The sequence below is a fragment of the Ochotona curzoniae genome, unplaced genomic scaffold (assembly GCF_017591425.1).
Source record: "Ochotona curzoniae isolate NIBS_2020 unplaced genomic scaffold, NIBS_Ocur_1.0 contig_1482, whole genome shotgun sequence".
In the NCBI taxonomy this organism is placed as follows: domain Eukaryota; kingdom Metazoa; phylum Chordata; class Mammalia; order Lagomorpha; family Ochotonidae; genus Ochotona; species Ochotona curzoniae.
In genome coordinates, this window is record NW_024465100.1 from 6,333,491 (window position 1) to 6,359,341 (window position 25,851).

General features: G+C 39.7%; 1 protein-coding gene across 1 annotated transcript in view; it reads right to left on the bottom strand.

Moving 5' to 3' along the window:
- The window catches only part of SLCO1A2 (solute carrier organic anion transporter family member 1A2), a 37,218-nt gene extending 23,976 nt beyond the window's left edge, over nucleotides 1-13,242 (bottom strand). Inside the window, exons 1-4 of the mRNA XM_040968355.1 lie at nucleotides 13,097-13,242; nucleotides 12,641-12,760; nucleotides 7,595-7,736; nucleotides 3,908-4,040 (exon numbers count right to left, since the gene is read on the bottom strand). Of these exons, the coding sequence (XP_040824289.1) occupies nucleotides 3,908-4,040; nucleotides 7,595-7,736; nucleotides 12,641-12,700 (335 nt within the window). The 5' untranslated portion in view covers nucleotides 12,701-12,760; nucleotides 13,097-13,242. The remainder of the gene's footprint in view (nucleotides 1-3,907; nucleotides 4,041-7,594; nucleotides 7,737-12,640; nucleotides 12,761-13,096) is intronic.
- Between the last annotated feature and the right edge of the window lie 12,609 nt (nucleotides 13,243-25,851).

The window sequence follows — 25,851 nt, forward strand, 5'->3', positions numbered from 1 at the left end:
ACTTCCCATCCATATCCATATCCCATCCTGCTTATAGCCCTGGGAAAGCAGTGAAGGATGGCCCAAAGCTTTGGGACCCTATACTCACATGGGAGACCCAGAAAAAGCTTCAGTTGGCTCAGCTCTGGCCATTGTGGCCACTTGAGGAGTGAACCAGCAGATGTAAGCTCTTTCTCTGTCTTTCCTTCTCTCTGTAAATCTGACTTTCCAATAAAGATAAATCTTAATTTTTAAAAAAGTAAATAAGTATGCAAAAAGGGGGCCAACATGGTGGTACAGTGTGTTACAGAAAGCTTTTCCCGGCTAGAGTGCTTGAGAATGCAGTCAGAAATGGCCCAAGAGCCTGAGTCCCTACCATCCACCCAAGAAGCAGATGGAGAGAGAAAGTGTGTGTGCGTGTGAGTGTGTGAGTGTGAGTGTGTGTGTTCTAGGCCCCTGGCTTCAATTTACAACTGTTGCAGGCATTTGGGGGAGTGAACAGTAAGATGCCGTGTGTATGTATGTGTGTGTGTGTGTGTGTGTGTGTATTTCAGAAGGCAAGGGAAAAGAAAGCGGAGAGGGGGAGAAGAAGGGAGGTTCTTGTCTCGACTACTCCATTTTCCATCCTACTCTCTGTTTACGGCCTGGGAAAGCAACAGGGGTTGGCTCAAGTCCTTGGAATGCCTCACCCATGTGGCAGACCCTGAAAGAGCTCCTGGCTCCCAGCTTTTGGATCGGCTTATCTCTTGCCATTGCAACTATGTGGAGAACAGAATAGCAGATGGAAGCACTTTCTCTCTCTGTAACTCTGCCTTCAAATAAAATAAATCTTTTAATATTAATGAATTACAAATAAATAAAATGTATATTAGGAATAGTTAAGACTCCTGGAGGCCTTTACTCTGCCACTGGAAATCTGAACAAGCACAATGAATATAGGGAGGCCATTCAACATACTAAAAATGGGGGACGGGGAATATTTGAAAATCCACATGCAAAAAAGTGAGATTCCTAATCCCATCTGGCTTCTAGCCAAACTTCTATTTCCCAAAAGTCAGATTGGAGACGCCTATGCAAGATATGTGCACCTGAGCCATCCGAACAGCAAGGCCTGTCTCCACACAACATCCTGTGCAGAAATCTTCCACTAGCCCAGACCTCAACATGCAGGCCACACCAGTGACTACTCAGATACCTAAGGCTGGTTAAAACAGAAACAAGCAACAAACTCTACACTGGAGGAATAGAGACTAGAAACCAGATATAGAGTATCTGGGAAAAGGCACCAAAACACATGTTTTAAAAGAATAACAAGATGTTCCTTAAAAAGAAACATGTAAACAAGAGTCTATGAAAAATAGAAACATGATGGCACAAAACAATCTATTGAAGACTTGGGAAATTATATTCACTCTCCCAAGAAGCCGTAGGAAGACAGGAAGTTGGAAAATCAGAGAAAATAATGGTGAGAAATTCATAAGCCTAATATGGAACTGGTGCGAGTCGGGTATTATTAAGAAAAAAATATATGTCACTTTTCCTAATGTCCCGATTAAAAGAACAAGGGAAAGAGAGGTTTGTACCAATATTCTGATCAGGAACTTCAAGCCCTGACATCCAAAAGAAAACTTGAGTAGTTCCAGGATAAAGGAAATATTTCACAGAGATTAAAATGACATAGGATTTTTAGTAACACTAAAAGATATAAAGGAATGAAACTGATTTCTAAGTCCCTAGGGGGAAAATATTTTCAACCTATATTTTGTGTTGGCAAGCAATCAGGTACAAGAGTAAAAATTATTTTCAGATACGCAATGTCTTACATGTTGTACTTTCCTTTCACACTCAGAAAGCTAACTGAAATTTTGTTATTAATAAAGAGTAAAAAAAAAAAAAAGGAAACACAAGACTATGTTAAGGAACATCTTCCTAGATTCAAGGAGAGGAAGAGCAAATCCCCAATTCCCAATGATAATAAAAGAATTTTTGGGAAAGCACCTGTGAAATAGCTCTAGAGTTCCCGGTTCAGAACGCAGACGAGAATTCAGAGTAATAGTTGATGTGGGAAGAACATTTGGCCTACCATGTGACAATGAATTAGCAAAAGATACATAGAAAGCTGATGACAAGGAAAAAAAATCAGGCGATTATGAAATCCAGAGAAAATAGAAAGTTATGTAACATAGGAAAGATAACAGCATGGCTTAGTGGTGGAAAATATTGACGGAGTTATACACGTGTAAGCACGGCCTACGTTATCCCCACAGCAGCGCACAGAGCTGTGTGCCACATTTGACATTTCAGTGATGGATTTACTTTCGGTGGTGGCTCCATCTGTTACACATTAAGTCAGGCACAGAAAGACTCATCACATTTTCTCAATTATAAAAGTGAAAAAGATGATATCCAATGAGAATAAAATAGTGGCTACCAGGGTTAGAAAGGTTGGAGAGAGGCTGATCAGTGGATATTCAAACAGGTGAAATAGCTGAGAAGTCCAGGAGCACGGCCGGGTCACTACAGACTGAGAATGTTTGCAACACAATAAATAATACATCTGAGGACAGCAATATGCAAATTATCCTCAACTGATCATCACACATCATATCCATGTACTGAAATGTCACACTATACTCACAAATATGAACAGTTTTACTGTGTCTAGTAATTAAAAAGTCCAAACAAAATTTTAAAGGGGCTGAAGAATCCCATCACCTAGTAGGGTCATAGTCATCCTAATGTTGCTAAGCATCACAATACGAGTGTGACTGTGGCAATGCTATTTCAGTGGGTTTATTTTTTTTAAGACTTATGCAGTTATTTGAAAGTTGCAGTTGAAGAGAGAAAGAGAGGGAAGGGAAAGGGAATTGGAGGGAGATAGAAAAACAGTCAGACATCTTTCTTTTGTTAGTTCACTCCCAGGATGGCTAAAACAGCCAGGGCAGAGCCAGGCCCAAGAGACAGGAGATTCATCCCCATGTCCCACATGGATGACAGAGGCCTAGAACCTCGGGTCATATTCTGCTGCTTTTCCCAGGCCAATAGCAGGGTTTTAGACTGAGAGGGAATTAGCCAGAACAGGAACTGGAGCCCATCTATGGGATGCCAGCTCTGCATGCTGTGGTTTTACCTAACACATCACAATGCTGGCTCCTGTTTTGCTATGTTTAAATACAAATACATACTATTGGTGGTACAACTGCCTACAGTATTCAATATAGTGTTGTGCCATAGGAGTTCTGTCCTAAAGCAATAGGCTAAACCAGATGGTACAGATGAGTAGAATGTGCCACCAGGGTTGGTGTAAGTTCACTTCATGACATTCACACATTAATGAAGGTGCTCAGTGGTGCCTGCCTCAGGATCTATCTCTGTTGTAAAGCGGTTCAAGAGTGTACACTTACCTAACATTAAACTGTGAAAACCTAGTAAGATAAACATGTACTAGGAAGTATGGTGACAAATAGAAAAGTAACAGGTGCACTGATTGCCTCTGGAAAGCACGACTAATGGACATGGGACTTCTTTTATGTAAGCCTGCTGATGTATTTTTTAACTTGGTACATAAATCACTTTGTTAACATTAAAATAGAAATCAACCTTCAGACTGGTCTCTTGGTGACCTACAATCAAATAGAACTTCCTTGTAATTTGAATTGCTTAAGAGGTCCCGAGGTTGGAGTAATCCCATATTTTGGAAAATCCAAAGCATAATTACATCAGACTCAGTTCCGGGAAGGAGCTGTCCCAAATCCTTCTTTCATAAATTCATAAAAACGTGTGGAAGCATGGATGTCTAAGGGTGTAACAGAGCAGTGGAACAAAATTCAAAAATTCCACTCCCATACCTTTACAGAGGAAATTAAAGGCTCTATGTCTCACAGGCAAATGCTGAATTGAAAGCTAAAATTAGAAACTGGACACTTACCTGTCCATGAGGAAATGGGGTAGTGCTTCTAAGAAACATCCTAAGCCCATAACTGCACATCCAACACCAATCATTATAGGTCTATGCAGTTTTGTTCCAAAATAACTCACAAATATAATCAGCAAAAGATTTCCTGGGAGAAAAATGAGAACACTTCATTTCAGTAAGTATAACTAAAATCTCAATAAGCAAATGTCAACTCAATCATTCACATTCTAGCAATTGCTGCACAACGAAACAGCTCAGAACTTAAGAACTGGTGGCTACAAGTGCATCAGACAATGAATGAAATGAAATTTATCCACGACCTGACAAGTGTTCTGTTTCACAATTGTGGACAAACACATTAACATATCTCTGTGTGATACCAATGTTTCATGAGGACAGAAGAAGAGAAGCCAGTAAAAGAAACTAAAGAATGGTTCTGATAAATTTTAAAGGTTCTACCAGTAATTAATCTTACAAGATGGGATGCAAAGATGGGACACTATTTTTTATGCAACCTCTGCTCTCCTCCATGCCTATTCTACAGAATATTGTTTTCTGATGCTCAGAAAGATAAGCAAAGGCCAATTTAAGACGGATCCATGTTTTAGAACACGATTGAAGATAACTTTATAGTGGTCAACATGATCAAGACAGATTTATTTTAAATTTTGCTTCTTAGGTCAGATAATTTGATTTAGCAAAAGGAATTAGACTCCTTCATTAACTTGGTCTAAAGTTTGCATCTGAAGAGTAAAATACTCAATGAAAAATGTAGCCCTCTATCTTAGGGATTACGTTAGGATAAATTACCTTTGAGAAAGAAAATTAGACCTCTTCCACCACTACCACTTGGGCAGCTTGCTTCTTCCACTGCCACCCAGATGGCTTCTGGGGGTCAGGGCTGGCAGCTTCAGGAAGATGGGGGCCAGGGGTGGAAGGGGGTAGGGCCACAGACTGATATGCTGATGTGGTGTGCTGGTGCACCAGGCTTGGGGGCTTGCACATGTGCTTGGGTTCCAGGTGGGTACAGGTAGAGGGTCCCATGTGTGCTAGAGGACAGGTCTGGGGACCCATGGATGTGCTGGGGTCCTGGATGGGCAGGTAGGGGTCCAGGCCAGCACACCATTCTGCTGGAAGACCAGACTGGGGAACCCACACTCCTGTGGGTAGGGAAGAGGGTATGGGATGTATGGGAGGGGGAAATACTGATATAGTACATTTCAGGTGAGGAAGAATTTTGGGGGACTTGTACCAACAAAGCAACTGTAGTTGCAAGTAAACAGATAGGTTGAGACAGAGCAGATTCCAGGAAGAAACTTGAGGAACCTTCTGGGTCAAATCAATGCACCCACCACATGGCAGTCCTGCACTAGCTCTTTAGTGCTGCTTACCACCCACCAGCACACAGAAAGCTAAGGATGGGGAGGCCTACCTGGCAGACTAGACCACAGTACCCACCAGTGATCATCAGAACAGGGAATGGGACTCATTTGACTGGGTCATGACACTAACCTGTATGCAGGAGAACTGGGTTTAGTAGTAGATTCTATGGGGGATATATGGGCTCACCCCCAGGGGCCTGCAATATCCACTGGTTTCCTTAAGAACTGGGAATGATGGTGGGACAAACAAGGCATGGAATTCACTGATACTCATGGATAGTGGGATTAAGAACTGGCTGGATTAGTCCAGGCTGCATTCTACTTCTATTTCTACATCAGCCACGTTGGCCTCTCCCCGTTTCTGAGCTCTCTAGCATCAAAGCTATGCATGTTGAGGCTAGGATCTCTAGGAGGCCATAGCTGGCGATGCATAGGTGTTCTATACATATGAGAGTGAGTCCAACATTCCAGCGGCCTTGCTTGGTCAGTAAAGCAATTGTTATAAGCAAGGATTGGAGAAAGGGACATACATGAAAACTGTGCAGAATGCTCACAATGTAACAATCTCCACCTTGACCTTAGCCAGCCAGAAATATCGGGCTGAATGTTATTCCTCATAAAAGCTCCTACGATGGCTAATCCTTTTCCTTTTTTCTTCTGATTCTCTTTCACACTTGGCTAACCTCATTCCTTCATCTTGAAAACTTTCACACATCCTCCAAGAGTCTTTCTTCTGTAAGTGAGGTTGTACGTGCTGTTGTGCTCCTATTGGATCATGCATAAATCTACATTGCCACACTTCTTCCTTCAAATCAAAGTATTATTTTACATCTGTAACCTCCATACCTTGTGAGCAAAATCTGCACAAAAACTACATAGGGATTTAGCTCTAACTCTGTTGCTGGAATCCAGCATGCAGGTTTTGGGTTAAGGGAGAGGGCATGGAATATCAGGAGACAGGACCAAGTGTCATCTATTTCAGTGTGGCCTCTACTCAGCCTGGATTTCTCTTTTGAATATTGGTTGAACATGTTAAAAGCAATTTTCACCTTGAAAGAAGTTGAAGCCATTACAAAAAAAAAAAAAGAGTGCCATTTGTGTAGCTTTGTTCCTAAAGGAAATCCTTCCTCCTTCAGTTCTCCTCTCTGGTCTTACACGATCCCAGTCAGCCATAAAACAAGAACCGATGAGAACATTTTGCTCTGCCCTAGAGATTGTCTCTGAAATATATTTGGCATATAAAAGCAGCTTCTTTTTCCTCTGTATTTAGAAGAGAGACCCATTCACATGCCAGGCATGGTGGAGGAAAAATATTACATTTTTCTTCAGAAAAAAAGTATGCCTTTCATCTCTACAGTGTCATCTAACCAAAAAGATAGAGAACTTAGTTTCTGCATGGCCATCAAATGGTAAATTTACATATGAATACTCTGGATACTCTGCTACTTATGCCAGCAATCAACAGCCTATTAGAATATTGGAAGTACTAGCCAGATTTATTAGGCAAGAAAAGTAAATCAAAGGAACACAAATTGGAAAGAAACAAGTCAAATTATCTATTTGCAGATAACATGGTTCTCTATGCAGGGGAACCAAAAGACTCAACTGAAAATTGAGTTGTTCAGACAACTGAAAATTGATTTGCCCTAAGACCAAGCTGTCTCACTCCTGGGAATATATCCAAATAAATCTACAATAGCAAAGACACAGAACCAACCCAGATGCTGGTTGAAAGAAGAATGGATATAGAAACTGTGGTTCATCTACTTCGTGGAATACTATACAGCCATTAAAAGAATGAAATCCTATCATTTGTAACAATATGGTCCCAACTGGGGACCATTATGCTCAGCGAAGTAAGCCAGTCCCAAAAGGACAAACATCATATTTTATCTCTGATTTAATACAACCTTCATGCAAAATATAAAACAGATACATGGGTCAACGTGTATGTACATATATTCTCGTAGATAACTGTATAATGGATTCTTGCATACCAGGAACTGAAGATATGTTATAGTGGACATCTCTATCCCTGAATAAAATAACTCTCAATGAATCAGTTAAACAGATTTGACAGTATGATACTAAGTCTTGTACCTTTGTTTTTACCTACAATGCCATGATAAAGAGCAGAATGTTAACTTTGTAACTGAACTATGTAAATGCAATCATGTGACATATACTCTTTATGTCCAGATAGACTTTCTCATTAATCAATTAAGTACTTTTTAGAAAAAAAAAAAGAAAATTCAAATTTGCAGCATAGAGAAAACAAAATGAAAAAAGAAAGATTAATGCAAAAATAATCCATTACCAATCTCGAAGCTCCCATTAATAAATCCAACCAGAGATGTTGGGATGTTGAACTGTCTTTCTATCTGTGTGAGCATGGAATTCATGTAAGATCCAGATAATGTTTTGGATACATATGCACATGTGATTGCCAACAGAAACATCTAGGAATAAAAAACATAAGAAAACATGTGAAGAATGAGCTTTTAAATTACATACTTGTATCTACTGACAAAAGACTTTCACCACTAGAGTGACGGTCTCCAATTAAGTAATTCTTGAATCTGCAAAAACTTTAAAGTATGGTCTGCCCTCCTTATCCATCACAGTATCTTTTCTCTGAAAACTCAGTGTAACACTAATGAATTACTGATACTGTATTTTGCAGCTTTCTCATTCTACAGGCATACCTTAAACACAAAGTCACTCAAAAGAAGATATAGCTCTTGATTCAAATAGGTTTTTAGCACTATAATACTGTTTATATATATACACACACACATATAATATATATACACCCACTTTATATACATACACAAACACACACCTTAATGAAAGCAAAGCATGTTTTGAAAAAACCACATTTTCTATGTGTTCCAGAAAGGTTGTGAACAATTATGTTATAATTTGTAAGAACATGAAGCAGGGCCAGCATCCCACATGCGCACTGGTTCAGATCCCGGCAGCTCAACTTCTGATCCAGTTCCCTGAGAATGTGGCTGAGAAAGCCGGGGAAGCTGGCACAAGCACTGGAGCCTCTTCACCCAAGTGGGAGATGTCAAAAGAAGCTCCAGCTCCTGGCTTGGGACTGGCTCAACTCTGGTCATTGTGGCCATTTGGGGAGTGAACCAATAGATGGAAGATTGTTTGTCTTTAACTCTTTCAAATCAATACATTAAAAAATAATAAAACATAAGTCAAATTGCACAAATAAAAAATTCTGACTACCAGAATTAAAATTCTGTTAGGTTTATTAAATTTGAAAGAAAAAAAAATTTTAGTGAGGATTTGAAAACAGGAATGTTGTATACTGTGTAATGTTACAGTTATGTAGATTACTCTTTTTTTTTTTTATTGTTGCTTACATTGTATTATGTAGTACAGTTTTATAGGCACTGGGGATTCCCCCCAAAAACAATAAAGAGTGGATCAGATGTGTTAACCTGAACAGCCACCTTTAACTGCAAGCCAAAGGTTTGTTTTTTTTTTCTTGACCCTACTTAAAGATATCCCCTGATGGTACTTCCATCTATTTCCATCCTGGGAGATCACTTGAACTTCTCTAGCCAGCACAATCAAATCCTTAAAAACCTAATTCTTATACCTGCTGTAATTTCACTCTTTATCTAACCCAACATTTATCTTCTGCATTTCATCTCGTTCAAAATTGTTCAGAATCCTGATTCGCAGTCTCCAATCAGCCACATACTCTTTGATATCACCAATTTCAACCTGCAAAATTATCTCTGTCTCCATGCCCATTTCCTTCTAGCTTTAGAAGGATCACTGTCCCTTCTCCTGTATAATAAAGTCCCTCCCCTCGTGGTTTTGGATTTATTCTCATTCCGGAGATTAATTTCTGCCCTGCCTTCTGTTTTCAAGCTCACACTCTTTACTGCCGCTTTCACCATTAGCTTGTTGATATTCTCAAGCAGTGTTGAGCAATTGCAATCATTTTTGGTCTTCCCCAGACTTTCCCACCCCTAACCTCTCTTCCATACATCACTAGCATTAATTTGGAGCTTGTTTGTCTAAAAAATACACAGCATGTGATTTTAATCCACTATGTAGTTAGTAAAATACCTACTAAATATGTAAGACTCATTTCTTTCAACATTTCTACCCTGAAGTGTCCTGTCACTGTTCTCTGGATGGTCTTGATCACTTACAGATTTTCCTAGCCGACTGAATACCTACTTCTCTTCCAGCCCTTATTACTCTGAACCATACACATCTAGAGGCCCACAATTCCTCCATGTGTCTACTGTGAACAGTTCAGAAACTGAAGCCACATATTATTTATTTTGGGGTCTCTAGTATCAATTATGGGTCATATGGTAAAGGCTTTTGGAAACCTATTTTGAAATTCAATAAATATATGGTAGGTTAATTTTTAAGTTGACCATTTTGTGTGTAACAAACATCCAAACACAGATATTTTTCTATAGCTTTCTCCTTTAATTTCTGTGCCATATTTAGGTATCTGAACAATGGTGGTCTCCTTCTAAGAGCTAACAGCTGTTATCTCTCATGTAGATTCTGAAATATTGGAAGACTAGTATTAGTTGTGTTTTCTTAAGATTTCAAGTAATTGCATTTAAACTGTAATTCTCTTAGACAAATGTATTTATAACTGTGCTATAGAATAATTATCAGCCATTTTTAAAATATATTATCAATATGCTGTAAGAATTGGGCGCTCTAATGGAATTACGCGTGTTCTCTCTGTCCAGACAGGAAACCATGCACTGTAATAGTAATCTACTTGTCATAGGTCTGAAGCCTGGGAAGTGCACTCCCCCTTCAGAGGGGCTCCACTTCTGCGACCTGTGACGTCACAGGGCCCCATCTCCCACTATCATCACTGTGGGAGTTAGTTTCAACAGTTGAAGTCGAGTGATCACAAACATTCAGACCTCCACATACACCTAAACCAATTAATTTAGGGAAATCTGAATAAAAAGTTATCTGAAAATAATCTGGGAAAATTGATTATCAAGCTTAATAGGGATGAAGGTCAGTTTATGGATTCAAGTTCATCTAGCTTTATCTCCAGCCATCAGTATTTTCAGAAAAAGCTTCTGTCTGTGTACATTTTGTCTCTCTTCCCACTTCAAACCTTCACAGAAAACAAGGGGGAAAAAAAAGGATTCTCACATAATTTTATTCAAAAGCAAGTTCTACCAGATCAAGTACAAATCAGATTGGAGAAAATAACTATTTTAAATTTTTTAAAAGAGACTGACTTAAATATTACTCCTATACTCTCCCTAAAAACCCTAAAAATTTCCTAAGTTATTTGGTTTCACACATTAAAAGAAGCAATTGAGTGTTCCTACTCATGTCTCATGCCAAAAAATTTCCTTGTTTATAAAGTTAGTCCTACTACCTTTTAACAAAATGCCCTAGAAGTCAAAGCAAATTTGCTAGGGATAGTCCTTATATGACAATTTTTCTTAATGAGAAAATGCATAAGTACAGAGAAACAACCTCTTGATTATTAAGCAATTACCTCTAACTTCTACATAAAACTTGCACTTATATTATGATATCGTAATCTAATTTTGCCAAACTCCCGAGTAATCAAAAATTAAATTTAAAAAACCTGTTGTGAATGGATAATACTCATCTGACTTTTTTTCCACAAATGCTATTAACAGTAACACCTAAGATTTACTTAACGTTGGGGCCAGCAATCTGGCTCAACAGGTTAATCCTCCTTCTCCAAATGCCAGCATCCTATTTGGTTACAAGTTTGTGTCTCTGCTATTCCACTTCCCATTCAAGGTCCCTGCTTATGGCCTGGGAAAGAAGTGAGGGTTGCTCAATGCCTTAGGACCCTGCACCCACATGGGAGACCTGGAAGAAGTTCTTGGCACCCGACTTTGCATCAGCTCAACTCCAACCATTCCAGCCATGTGGGGAGTGAACCAGCAGTTGGCAGATCTTTCTGTCTCTCCTCTGTTAAATCTGCCTTTGCAATAAATGTTTACAATATTGTATGATTATAATACTTCAGTCATTTTATCATTAGAAAGAATCCTAGGTACTGTCATCGTGTTATAGCGAGTTAAGTGTTTCCTCTTTCTGATCCACCTGTTTCCATCTCTTTCTGATCCAGCTTCCTGCTAAAGTGCTTGGGAGACCCCTCAGATACCCGAGTCCTTGTCATACACAAGGGAGAGCTGGCTTCCTGCCTTAGGCCTGGCCTCCACTCCTAAGCTGTTATAGGCAGTAGTGTCTAGAGAGGGGATTATGGATGGAAGATTCTTTCCTCTCTCTCATTCCATTCTGTCACTCTGCCGTTAAAATAAAAGGAATAACTTTTTTTTAATTCTAGAAACTAGGAGTATTATTATTATCCTTCTCATATGAGAAAATGGGAACAAGGAAGAGGGTAATACCTTGCCCAATGTCACAGAGAAAATCTCAACTAAAAATCGGAGAGGAACCCAGAGCATGTGGGCAACAAATCCTTGTGTTTAACCACTTAATAATAGGAGGACATGGGATTGTGGGACCATGAAGGACACTATTTTTCATCAATTAACACATGGTTTCATATGAAAGCAAACTTCTAGATACATGTAGAACTTCTCCATTTCTGTGTAGTATACAAATCCCCACCCCCCCCACACACACACATCTACAAGGAAAATTAGATTTTTACAGGGAAAAACAGGTGACAGTGTGTTCCAGTAGGAACTTAAGCAGTAGTGCAGATAAGACAAATGCTCAGTCCTTGGTTTAAAATAAAGTCAAATATTGTTGAAATGTAAAACTGGAAGCAATAAAAAAGATTTTGCACTGAAATCATAAAAACAATCAGAACAGTTAACATGAACACTGTCTTATAAAAAATGATAGTTACATTGCCAGAATTTGAAGAAAACATTTGCTTTCCTGGGTCACTGTGACTTCATCTCTGCCTACAAACTACAAAGCTTTCTGTCCAATGAACTGTTTTTCAGAAGCTACCAGGACCTTTCACAGGATTAAAAGCCCCTAAAGATGGGCTTTATTCTGCCCTTTGATTAGGAAAATAATCTAGACTATCATGTACACTGGAAAGGAAAGCTATACATCCTATCTAACATTTATCTTGTTCAAAACCATTAGTGATGAAATTGCCAAAGTCAATAATCCTATTTGGACACACCCTCGGTCAAAAAGTCAACTTCTTTAAAGAAATCACTAAACAAAATAGTATATTAATATTAAATTATTTCATGCAAATATGAGCATTTCACAGGGATTACATTTTTTTTTAATTTGTGTATGCACAAACTCCCACCCTCCGCGCGTGCACACACACACACACACAAAGCAACACAAATGAATTCTGTACCTTCATCTTGGACAGACATCTTATTCTATGCGTTTCAATCCTTTTTTCACTTTCTCCCATGTTGCTCTTCTGAGTGTCTCAAGGTATTTGTTTTAAATCTTGCTATTCTTTAGCTCTACCCTTTTAAGAAAGCAAAAATACATTAAATGACAAAATTTCAAGTCACCCTTTTGGAAAAAAAATTACCAAATACATGCAATGTAAGTAGAAATCACAGTATTACCAAAATTGCCTGGGAAGGTTTTGATTAAAATCTAGAAAAGAATGGCGTTAGGAGAGATTTAGTTGTTGATCTTACATTGAAAAACTTAGCATGGAATAGGTTTTCAGTGAGATTAAGGAGTAACTTGTTATGACTCCCCCACCCCTTGCAAAATAATAACTACATGGTTAAAACAAAGCTTGTTAATTCTTCGGCCAAAACAAATAGAATCAAAGTATGCTCCTTGGACTTACATGAAAATTGCTGCTTTTAAGAACACAAAAGACTTTGATTTGTGTTTGTTCTCAAAATCAGCTTCAGGAAGCCCAGGAAGGCTCAACAATCTTTCTTTGGCTAGGCGCCCTCTTCAAGTTCTTTGGATTCCAAGACTTCCCTGGAGTCTCAGGAGGGGAAACACTTTCTGATGCACTGTTGATTTCCAGAAACCTGGGGAGACATGGAATGTTAAGCATGGAAGTAGTCTAAGTAAAAATATCAAATAATTCTATGATCTCAAAAGGAATCCTGCCATTCTACGGTTTAGGAAAGAAAGCAAACATCAGTTGAGATAGGTATATGGATATGAAGAGTTTCCAAACGTTCACGTGAAAATACATATGAGAAAAGTATGTATACAGTCCAAAACCTTTTTGCACCAAATAAGTTTATCTTTTGTGAAGTCCACAAATTTGTTCAAGCAACATGGTAAATATAGTGGGTGTAGATATGTGCATCTGAATTTATGTTTAGTATTTAGGCATGCATCTTATATACAAAATAGAAAGATGACAAAATCTGTTAGATTCTATTAATTTTTGTCTCTAGTTGAACCTAAAGAGTTTTTTCCTACATTATGTCTTCAAAGTACCACTGTAATTTGTACCAAAACTAAAGCGTTTTACTTTAGTAATACTTATTCTAGCAAATCTATTTTAAGTTGTGAGACTGAGATATTAACCGTAGCCTTCGGAAATATTTAAGCCCAATACAGTCACCCCATCAAATAATAGCAAAGAAAATATTTCCTCTATGTCACCCTGGTTTATTAACTCTGATGAAAGATATCCATTTAACAACTGATCATAAAGGGAACTAAATTTTAGAAACTTAACCGCTTTAACTCCATAATTTTGCTGAATCCCAGTAACACACATTAAGGCAAAAGGTACAGAACAATTATGTCTGAATGTAATGGTTTTTCTCCCAGTGTCTCACAGATACAGCAAATATTTAGTCAAAGCCTATTGTATTCGTGTCATTGTGCAAAGCACTTGAAGTCAACTGTGAACCAGCACCCAAATTGTCCAGTAGAAGAAATAAACTACTTAGAGAATTGAATGTACTACCAGCAGTGGAGAATACTTGGACAAAGGTCCTAACTAACTTATACTTTCATCTGAGGAAGTTAAACTTTTTTCATTTTTTAAAGTTAAACCTTTAAATAAAACATAATGGAAAGAAGTAAGTGCAGGATGATATTCACATGGCTTGGTATGAGCTTGTAAAAAATGAACACAATCATAGATTATGGAGGAAAGCTATAGAGACACTTGGTTCATTCTGAACACATGTATACACAAACTCTGCCTGAAATCTTCTACATAAAATTTCAAATCATCTTAGCTGTTCTGCAAGAACATGATGCTAGTTTTGAGTAAAAACAAATAGAACAGAATAAATTTTCTAAGAATAGAAACACATGATTTATCCATCCACTACTACCATGTTGGTTGGGGGGAGCTCAGGTCAGTCTGGGCTGATATCTCCTAGCTGCATGACTGCAGCTGGGGAATCCAGGCCAGGCATCCTGGGTCCTACCTGGTAGTGCACTCTGGGAACTTGGGGGTATGGGCTTGCATTGAGTCTGGGAGATGGCACAGGTGGGGATGAGCACGGACCTTAGGGTTCATGTCCAGGTGAGGAATGACTTCTCTGGTACTTTTATGGACAAGGCTACTCTACTTGAAGGGCTACAACACGGAACCCACCAGAGTGTCAGAAAAGGGAATGGATACTACGAAGCTGGGCATGAAGTAAACAAACACATCATTGAGTCAGGTCTAGGGGTAGAATCTGCATGCAAATATGTGGGCTCATCCATGTGGAACAGCAATCTCCACTGGCACGCACAAGAACTGTGGCTGAGAATAGGCCTAGTTGAGGAGCTAAGGGGACACCTTGGCTAGGCTGGAACTCCCACTAATGAATTCAAGAGCCAGAATTGGTGCATTGTTCTAGGCTGAACATGGCTGCAATCTCCCTTAGCATGGGTGTGGCCTGGGTCTGGGAAGGGCCAAACTAGGCTAGACTCCAGCACACACTGGTACTCATTAAAATCAGGGTGGTTGTAGAATATAATAGACTAGATTTCAACTCCTGCTGAGCCATGTAACAACCATGTCTGGGCACAGACCATGTGTGGTTGGATGCAATAGCCAACAGTAAGAACCAGAAAGGGTATGGGCTGATTGGGCTAGGGCACTGTTCACATCAGGACAACAGTTAGACTAAGTCAATCTGGGCCAGGGACCTACCAGTGTCCATAGATCTTGGAAGAGACTGGATAGAGGAGCTTAGTGAACTCCTTTGTCAGGTTGTAGTCCCTGCAGATCAGTTTAAAAACCAAGGCAAGGAGCAGCCCAAACCAGACAGGTACCTACCAGCATACATATGGGTCAGATGAGGGGGTGGGCCAGGCCGGGCCAGATTATAGCATCCACTGGCAGATCCGAGAACCAGGATAAGTTTCAGGAGGGACCAAGTTTGGTCTGCAACACCAGCCAATTCACACTTGAGCCGGGACTGGGGGCTTACTGGGTAAGGCTGGGCCGCAGCAGCAACCAGCATAAGCTGGAACTGGGTGCAGGCTAGACTGAACTAAACTGAAGCACCAGGATGCTGAGAAGAGATAAGTCACATCAGTCTGGGGCTGTGGGTGCCAGATGCATGATCTCCAGGGACAGAGGGGCTTGAGCCTGCCAGTAAGGTGGGTGCTGGATCTATGAGCCCCAGGGATGTGGGGTCCAGTGGGTACCAGCTCACATGCCATCAGGCCCTGAGCCCATGTGTGTAGTGGGTGCTAGATCCATGAGCCCCAGGACTGGGGAAATCCGGTTTGGCCCAGGTCGCCTAATTCAGGTCCATCAGTTGGATGGCAGATCATGGTGCACTTGGAGGACTTGGTAACCCACTGGGGCCTGCAGAGGACATTTGGTACCACAGCAGAGAGTGGAGACCTGAACAAATGGACAACTACCCCAGCCAAATGACGACAGAAAATATCTGGGCAAGTGAAGACTATAAATTTGACTGTGTCAGCCAATGGACGATGGAAGGGATTCCTCACCTATAGAATGGAAGGACTAACAGCATTTTGGAACTATCGTATCCAGGAAGGCAGAATCCTTGCAGCATGTGCCACATTGTGAACCAGGGTTGATACCCAATGGCCTTTCCCCATCCTCAGGTACTGAGATGGTTGGGAGGTTGGATAAGGCCTATCCCTTATTTCCCCTTTCCCCCTAGAAATGGGAAGAAGAAAGAGTTTGGAAGCAGTCATCACACTCACTTCTCCCTAACCCTAGATCCTTCCCACCTTGATCGGCTATGTAAACATCATCTCAAATTTTAAAAAATATATTTTAAAACACATAATTTAATCACAGCAAGTAAAATGTAGATTCATCATAAACCTCTCAACTGTTTCTTCTCATACAGCAAGATCCCAGTCTTCTTTTATCTCTCTGCTAAAATCTAATCTCCTTATACCTTATCAAATAAGAAAGTTTTTCATTCATGTTTTAGTTGTCATCACTGTTTTGATTAACTAAGAACAAGCACTTATGTCTGCTTCTTATGCACAGCTAAGGGGCACAGAATCTGACCTAGTGATACACAAAATTGCCACATACAAGAATTTTCAAAGTCCTTCCATGAATTGCAACCCTAAGTAACTATCTGAGGCAGTTTGTTTTACCACACCTTGAAGGTTTGTTTCTCTCTCTTTTTCTATATCAGAAATTTATAAAACCCTGTCTTGAGATAAGCAGAAGTATTTTAAGCTGAGCTCTTAGAAAGAATTCAATGTGATCAAGTCAATCCTAAGTCTTCTCTGACTTGCCGGCCTACTTAGTAAAAATGTCATCCTTTCAGGTACAGTTTAAATATTTGCAGGTAGGAGAACAAATTCATAAAATTATTCCCTTCAATCCTCAAAATCCATGAAATCCAATGGTTAATGCCAACCATCACCAGTGAGCACTTTGACCACAAACTAGGAAAGTGAGTATTCTTTTCAGATGGATGCATGTGAACACTCCCCTTTTGCCACCACAGGGCTGTGTTCCAAGCGCACACATCACTGCTGACAAAGCTCAGTCAATCAGCACTGCCAGTGAAAATGACTTGCTGGAAAGAATTATTGCATTCCTCACCTTGCTCCTTGGCGCTCAAATGGTACCAAGTAATAACCTTAATATGCATGCTCACACCATGGTTAAGTATCTATCATGATCGCAACTCTAGGTGGTTTTGTTTATTTTATTGTGGCAAAAACTGACAAATATTTAAGAGTATATGATACAGAATTGTTAACTGTGTACATAAACATTGTTGTGCAGCAGGTCTGCAGAATTTTTCAAGTCTCATGTAACTACGGTCACTGAACAGCTACTCTTGAGTTTTGACATTCTGTGGCTGCCAGCCCTTAATGACAAGAGTCAATCACAATGGAACACAATTTTACTCAAAATGGAGAAATAATCCTCTTTATGTTTCTTCCCCAGTGCTAAGGATATTGGCCGAGTATGTGGTAATTAGAAATCATCTTGGAGAAATGCATGCATTACTTCACAGCATCCTGAAGAACTGAATTAATAAAAATAAATAGCAGTTTTAGCATACTAAAGCTAGTGTCACACACATGCATAAGACTTAGGAGATATCCTTTACCTGAGAAAAAGGGGTCACACCAGCAAAATCTTATGGAAATCACTTGTTCTCAAGATATCCAAATAAGTTCCTGGCTGTGTGAGAAGCAAACAGCAATTCGAGTGATATTCAGCTGCGGCAATTTCGACCAATATCAAAACAAGCAAGTACATGCCAAGGAAGCACATGGACAATAAACAATGATCTTTTGTATGATGCCTAAGGACTCCGTTGGCTTTCATTGGTTCATTCTTGTCCAAAACAACAACAACAAAGCATTGAATTTGGCAACTCAACCTCCCCAAATGTGCATTATTTTACTTCTTCCAGTCAGAGAAGATAACTAGAGCTTATCACTCCAGGAAAACCTAAATGAGAAACTTAATGTGTCCATTGAATATCAGCCATACACATGATTTCATTCTGCAAAGACTAGCACTCACAGAAACACAAGCAAAATCCTTCATCAGCAGATCAGCAAGCTCAACAGTCAGCGTACCTTCACTGCTGCTTTGGGCGATGCCCTCATTCCAGACAACAGCCAAAACACAGAAAGTAAAACTGACACATGATCACCAGGATTAGGAGAGCCAGCTGTGAGTATCATCCTTGTCATATTCCATAGCATATGATTCTACACAAAGATCAGGAAATTAAGGAAGTAACTCGTTTGCCTACACTTGGGACAACACACACTCTTGAACCCCAATCTAGTCAGCATCCTCTCAGTCTCTAGGTGTCTGAAATCTAACCTTTCATTGACCAGTTGGAGGATGGATCCTGCTCATTCACACTTGGCTTTCCACCTGTCCTTCCCATCACCAACTCCCTCTCCCTGCCAATGATATATGATCACCCTGGCCTTCCTTCAAAAAGAATCTTGACAAGTCAGTTTAGCCCAGGTCCTCCCCCAACCCTGATTTTTCTGCTAGGTAATTTTCCACAGAATACCCTCTTCTTTGCTTCTTGGCTCTAATCCCCACTGGACAATGCAGGACTTGGACTTGTGCCCAGGCCTTAGCTGAGATCTCTTTTCTGATACTAAAATGGTTTCTGAGAAAAATCTGTTTCAGCACTTTGATGACTGTCCAACCCTGGTTTATCTGTGACAGCAGCAGGAACTGTTTAATTTCTTCAGATTACTATCATAATGCTTCTCTTCCCTTTGTATACTCATAGATTTTTACCTTCAGTTTACTGAAGGTTCACAAACTCCTTCTCTTATAGAAACAGCTTTTGTAACTTAGCAAGGCTCCAAAAATACCTGAAAATCCAATAAAATACTTATAATTTTATCAATTCAGTTATTTTTTAATATTCATATGAATGGATGTAATGAAGCAACAACATATAGTGGAAATGTCAGACCCTGGAATTCAGCTAGTCTGCATTTGATCTAAGACTGGTCATGAGTTGTTTACAAACTCTTGGGGCTGTTTTTCCTGATCTCTGATGTTGGGCTATTTTTGCCTGCTTTGTTAAAAGTATCATGATGATTGGGTTATAAAATTTACATCAAAAACCTGGCCTGGTTACTGGAATAAAATAATTTATATCACAATAGTAGTGATTATTCTTCCTTCATTCAATAAATATTTATTAAAGCTGTACTACAATCTAAGTACAGTAATCAGTGCTGGGGATATGAAGATTAATAACATGTGCTTGCTTAAGTGGTATATAAACTATTAGGGAAGACATTTTGCTAACTAAATGATGATGGGTAGTTACTGTCACAGTACAGACACTCTGAGCTACATAACTGGAAGAGGCAATTAATGACATCTAAGAGTCTGTAATGCTTGTATTGCATATTGGAATGCCAGTTCAAGTCCTGCCTATTCCTTTTCCAATGCAACTCCCTGTTCATGTGCCTGGGAAACCAGCAGAAGATGGCACAAGCACTCGGGCCCTTGCTGCCAACCATGACAGACCCAGATGATGTTTCAGGCTCTTGCTTTTGGTCTGACATAACCCCAAGTCATTGCATTCATCTGGAGACAGAACCAAGGGATAGAAGATTTCTTTCTCCTTTTCTCTGTGTCACTCAGACTTTTGGATAAACAAAACACCCCCAAGATTCCATATGGGCACCAGTTATGTCCTGGCTGCTTCAGTTCCCTTCCAGCTTCCTGCCTGTGGGCTGGGAAAGTATTAGAGGATGGCCCAAGCCGTGATGCCCTGCACCCATGTGGGAGACCCGGAACAAGCTCCTTTTTAAAAATGAATAATGAAAACTACCCACTTGGATATTTATTTGGACTGTATTTGGATACAGTATAATCATTTAACTACTAGAGCTTTGAGATTAGGCACAGCTGGTTTAAAAGCCTTGCTTTGAATTAACTTTTTGTTACAAGTCACTTTGCAATATGAAGACAGTGTTCATATTTGTCAAGCCCCAGATAATAAAGTATAATTCAGAACACGGGATTAAAAATATGGAAACGTAGTTGAAAAATTATCACTAGAGTCCAAAAACTAAACAATAGATGGTACGCATCTTAGAGATTCAAAGCAATGGACAATCACTCCCAAACCACAGGCTGTATCAGAAAAGCAAAGGGCAGAGATTGCAGGAGTCTCAGTCCTTGAAGAGGCACAGCCACTGTCGGAGGTACCAAGGAAGGCAGTGATGGGAAATAATGCCCTGGCTTTTCCCATCACAACTCGAATCTCTCTCACACTCCCAATGACACAACCTAGCAGGACACTACATACTAAGGCAGCCAAGGAAAAAGCAGTTGTCAAGGTCAATCGCTTGGGCTACAGAGAGTATGGGAGCTAGATAAACACATAATCAATGCCGCCATAATCTCTGTAGTAAACTTCAATAAGGTATTTCAAATGTGTAACAAACTGGCCTGTAATGAACATCCCATGATGGGTAGTTATTCATATTCTCAGATACTATTCATTCAATCTTCAATGCTGTTTTCATTTCCAGTAGTAAAAAATTCAACTTAACTAACTATAAATCAGGTCTCCACTGTACAAGTGTACACACTGTAATCTATGCTATATCAATTTAGTCATCAAAATAACTGATTTTGATCCTGATGGGACAACATTAATCACTCTTGCATCAGTGTAAATCCAGACGTGCTAACCAAATCTTCAGAGGGATATATTCGGTTTGCTTATTTGGTGATACAAGCATAGTCTCAACTACCACCAAATATTTTACGTGAATGCTTCAGAGTTTTACAATAAAAAGTCAATTGCAAAACTATTTCTATGAGGAAAGAAAAAAAAGAGTAAAAGATAAAATTATTATTCCTCATTCCTGTTACTTCCTCCTAGGTAGATGGAGTTCCATTAATGCATTTTTTCCTCTCTCCATACCACCTCGCACACAATATGAGTAACCATATGGAGAATTTAGCTGGAAGGTTTGCCAACAGGAAAGACTTGTTAGCAAAAATATACTTTCTCTAGTAACTGTTTAATGCTGTAAGTGATATTTTCAATACCATGTACTATTTTCATTTACCTCATTTTTTCTATTTATTCACACATAGGATGCAGACAAGAAGCTGGTATTTCCTTCAAATATTCCAACATGCAAAAACTATATGAAGAAAACAACTTTCCTAAAAAGCCAGAGCAAAGTTCAGAAAACACCAGTGTGGCTCAGTTGTTTACCATGGCTTTTACTGTGAAATTCGGGACACACATCCCACGTCACAGTGCATGAACTCAACTCCCAGCTCTGCTTCTGATGGCACATAATTGCTGATGTGCACCCTGCAAGAACAGCAGATGATGGTTTGCACATTCTTGACTTTCTGACTCCACAATATGTTTCCGGGTAATTTTTTACTTCCCTTGCTATAACTTCCAAATTAACCCTTTATGCAAGAAATTGTGGCTCCTTTTAGGGGAGAACATTTTGGAAAATAAAAGTCAATGGTAGAAACATTCAGATCTATTTCCAGATGTGTATCTTTCCACATCAACAAACTGGAAAAATGGAAAATACCTAAGTATAGGTGATTGTATAGAATAAAAAAAAATCCCACTGATATCTCCAATTCAAACCCAAAAGCATGGACTACATTCTATTCATCTTCCTTTCTACACCTGTGGCTGACAGATGTATCCACAACAAATCTAAACTTTCCTGCCTTTGTAATTATTAGCCAGGGATAGCAACTGGCTGATTTGAAATGGCCTTGTGATTCAATCCAGTTTAATGATTTAGCATTTTTTGTCCACATAATTCAATTATTCATAACTTTGAAGTTATTACCACTGGGTCTTTTTTTTGTTGTTGGCAGCAACTTTTGTCATTTGCTTTTTGCAACTTTTGTCATTTGTTTTTTGCTAAATCTTAACTTACAGATTGGATTGCAGAAAGTATTTCTCCATCCGTTTATCAGAAGCGTAAACTCTAATATAATTCTACTATTTTAAAAAATCTTTCTGAATATGGGTGGCATTTAAATATCAGGACAAAACTCAGTACAATTTTTGTAATGAGCATAAGGACCAGTACCTCCATCTATTTTTCCATTGCCCATAACACATTACCACAGATTGGATATGTTAGTAGAAGAGAGATTTAGTTTGTCTCACAGTTCTGATCTAGAGCCAAGGGCTCACTTTTGGTGACAGCATTCTTGCCGGCCAAGTTCTAAGGCAGCACAGGATGAATGGCTTTGGCCAAAAGACCTTTGTAGCAATCCTGCTGTCAAAATAATTCATTAACCCTTTAGTGGACTAGACCACTTGGGAGGGCAAAACCCTGATAACCTCTCCTTAATATTTCATAATGGAGATTATGTTTCAAGATGGTTTTTAATCAAGCTATCCTGGTGACTGTGATAAAGGGTAGGGTCTACCCTGTAGAAACTTACACAGATTGTTAAATCACAAGGGTGTAAGACAGATGGTGACTCCAAAAGATACTATTCAACGGGCACAATCAGAAGAGAGCAAGAATACATTCTACAAGGTTGAAATTGGCCAGTCCTGATAAAATGTTACAACACCTTAATCAATTTGTAGATCTAAATCTTTTTAAAAACAGATAGGAATCAAAGAGGGATTAGGTCCTTGAAAGGAACAACGGATAGCACCTTAACAAACACAGGTGTTTTCCCCTAAACCTTACACAAAAAGCATATGGCCATTCAACAAGGCAATCCACTGTGAAAATGAGTAAAAGTAAGCATTTCAAAGCACTTGAGAATGGAGTTGAACTGATACAAAGAAATCCTAACAGTTATCAAAAGTTCTTGTTATCAGGGACCTATGTGGGTAGGAATGAATGATGTAGTTCATGTCTACCTCACCAAGAATTCACAGCTCCTCAGACACGTTCATGCTCCTCTCATGTGATCCTGAATAGAATGCACATACTTCCTAGTTCATACAAGCGTTGCATCTTTCCATGATTTGAGGAGAAACAACCGTCACAGTGATCAGCACAAATTAATGTTACCTTAAAATACCAAAGATTCGGGCCCGGCTGTGTGGCTCAGCAGCTAAAACCCTCGCCTTGAACGCACCAGGATCCCATATGGGTGCCGGTTCTAATCCCTACAGCTCCACTCTCATCCAGCTCCCTGCTTGTGGCCTGGGAAAGTAGTCGAGGACGGCCCAAAGCCTTGGGACCCTGCACCTGTGTAGGAGACCCGGAAGAGGTTCCTGGTTCCCAGCTTCAGATCAGCGCAGTACCGGCTGTTGCGCTCACTTGGGGAGTGAATCATCGGACGGAAGATCTTCCTCTCTGTCTCTTTCCTCTCTGTATATCTGACTTTGCAATAAAAATAAATCTTTTAAAAAAATACCAAAGATTCCATGTTCCTACGGAAAACATGTACTACGAAAGAATATTAAAACCATGGAAAATGACAGATTACCACAAACGTACCCCAATGACACTTCCCTTTATAGTTGTTCAAAATGACATATCAGTTCAAAGTGGAATGAACTTAAAGACCAACCACAGATCTAGAAAATGTATTCATTTTTATCCTTATCACAAAAAAAAAAGAAACAAACTTTTCTTGTTAGTATGGAAGGGGAAACAAAATGTACTTACAGAGATACCTATCAAGAAAAAAGGCATGTGAAGGTTCTAAGTCCCAGTGTGAGAATCACTATTGAGCCTTGCAAAGCTCATGCTGTTGCAACAACAAAACCCTGGAAAAGATAAGGTTATTGACCAGGGCACATCAGGTGATAGTGTCGCCAGAGTTGCCCGTGATAACCTGGGTTCTGTCAAAGTCAGCAAGTCATATATCAGAGTGGATCCTGCAGTCATCTGTCACAAGATCACAATATTTTCAGGATGAGGCACAAGCAGGTTCAGAGAATTCATGCAGCTGTGCAGCAGACAGTCTGTGCTATGCTGCATCTGCATTGCTCCTGCAGATACTATCTGTTGCACCAATGAACTCCCTCAGTATCAGCTGACAAAAAGGGTAGATACACAAACTGACCTCAAAATGAGCATAAGCCAAAACTGCATTATTACTCCTTGATAGCACCATTCAATAGTGACCTGAAAACAGTGGATAACAGTCTTCCAAGTTAACAAAGCCTTGGGGACTGGACTTGCCATATGCTTTGGGTAAAAAAGAGGAGTGCAAACTGAAGGGAAGTGACAATGTCTAAAGACAGAATAGAAATGGATAAGTCCTGAGAAGAAGCCATGGATGGATTTCTAATGATGCTCATGAATGTGAAGATCTCTGCATGACCGTTAACACCCATCAGAGAGTATCTACCAAGGGGAAAAGAGTTAAACAACCAAATCAACAGGATGACACTATCAGACTGTGCCTCTCAGTCTGTGCCTTCTGCTACTTCCAAGTAGACATATGGCCACGTGGATTGAATGATCCTTGAGAAATACAGAAGCAACACAAGAGACCTACAGAAAGAATCCTCATAATGCCAGGCTGATAGAACCACTGATACTAATCAATATGCATTTTTCCAGGAACAGAGACCAGCTCTGAGCCCCTAAGATGATTTACTGGAGAACACTCATCAGCTATTTTGTGGAAACTTGGTTACATTGGACCACTTCCATTCTGAGAGCAGTACTAATTCATCTGTACTAGAACTAAGTGCTGAGCCTTAGTCTGGTCTACGACCAAAGTGCAAACAGAGTTTTTGACCTAACAGTATCCAGCAAAACACTGCCCCAAATGAAGGGAATTTATAGCAAAAGTTTATTAATGCCCATATCATAATGAGATGTGCTGGTCCTATTAAATATTTGAAATATCAAAGCTACAAGCTTGACATCACAACATTATCTTTTAATGGTAGAGTTGAAGGTGAAACCCTGGAAAGATGAAACACAAAACTCTACAATGAAGATGTTGTGACTAATATAAAGCCCAAGTCACAGAATAAGTAGGAAAAATGTTCTGAGGCCCAGGGGCGAACGCAGCAGTGGTCTCACACAGTGGGCATCTTGTTGAGTTTGTGCTTCCAATCTCCGAAACACAGCAGATCTTACAGAAACTTTCCACCAGACAGTAATAAAGGAATGCCATCTTTATGTTAAGATCACTTTCCAGACAATTCAAGTGTCATGTGGTAAGGGACAAATAAATAAAGAAGGAATGAATCCTGGTTATCAGAAGTTAGAGCTGCAAATATACAACAGAAGACATGTTTGCAGTTCAAGTGAGTTACAGGGGCAGCACTTGATACAAACTTGGCCCTGTTCAAGTAGACCAATAAAGCAGCCACAGTCTGAAAAGGGCACAGGTTGTATCTGTAAAAGTTGAAGTCACTGCACCAATAAACCATCAAATCAACAAAAGTATTAGAAAAAATCAGCATGAGTTGGGCTAGGTCCTGGCACCCACTGAACCACACAAGAGCTGTGTGTGGGCATGGACACTGGGTGGCTAGGCTGTAGCACTGAACAGTAAGAATCAGAATGGATGTGGGTCAGATGGGCAAAGCCACTGTTCCTGCCAGCACAGGAGGTGGACTAAGTCAGTCTGGGCCAAGAACCCCCTGGGTTGCACCAGATCTGCCACTGGAAGAGGCCTGCTAGACAAGCTCAATAAACTCCTCTGTCAGGATGCAGTCTCTACAGGTGAATGCA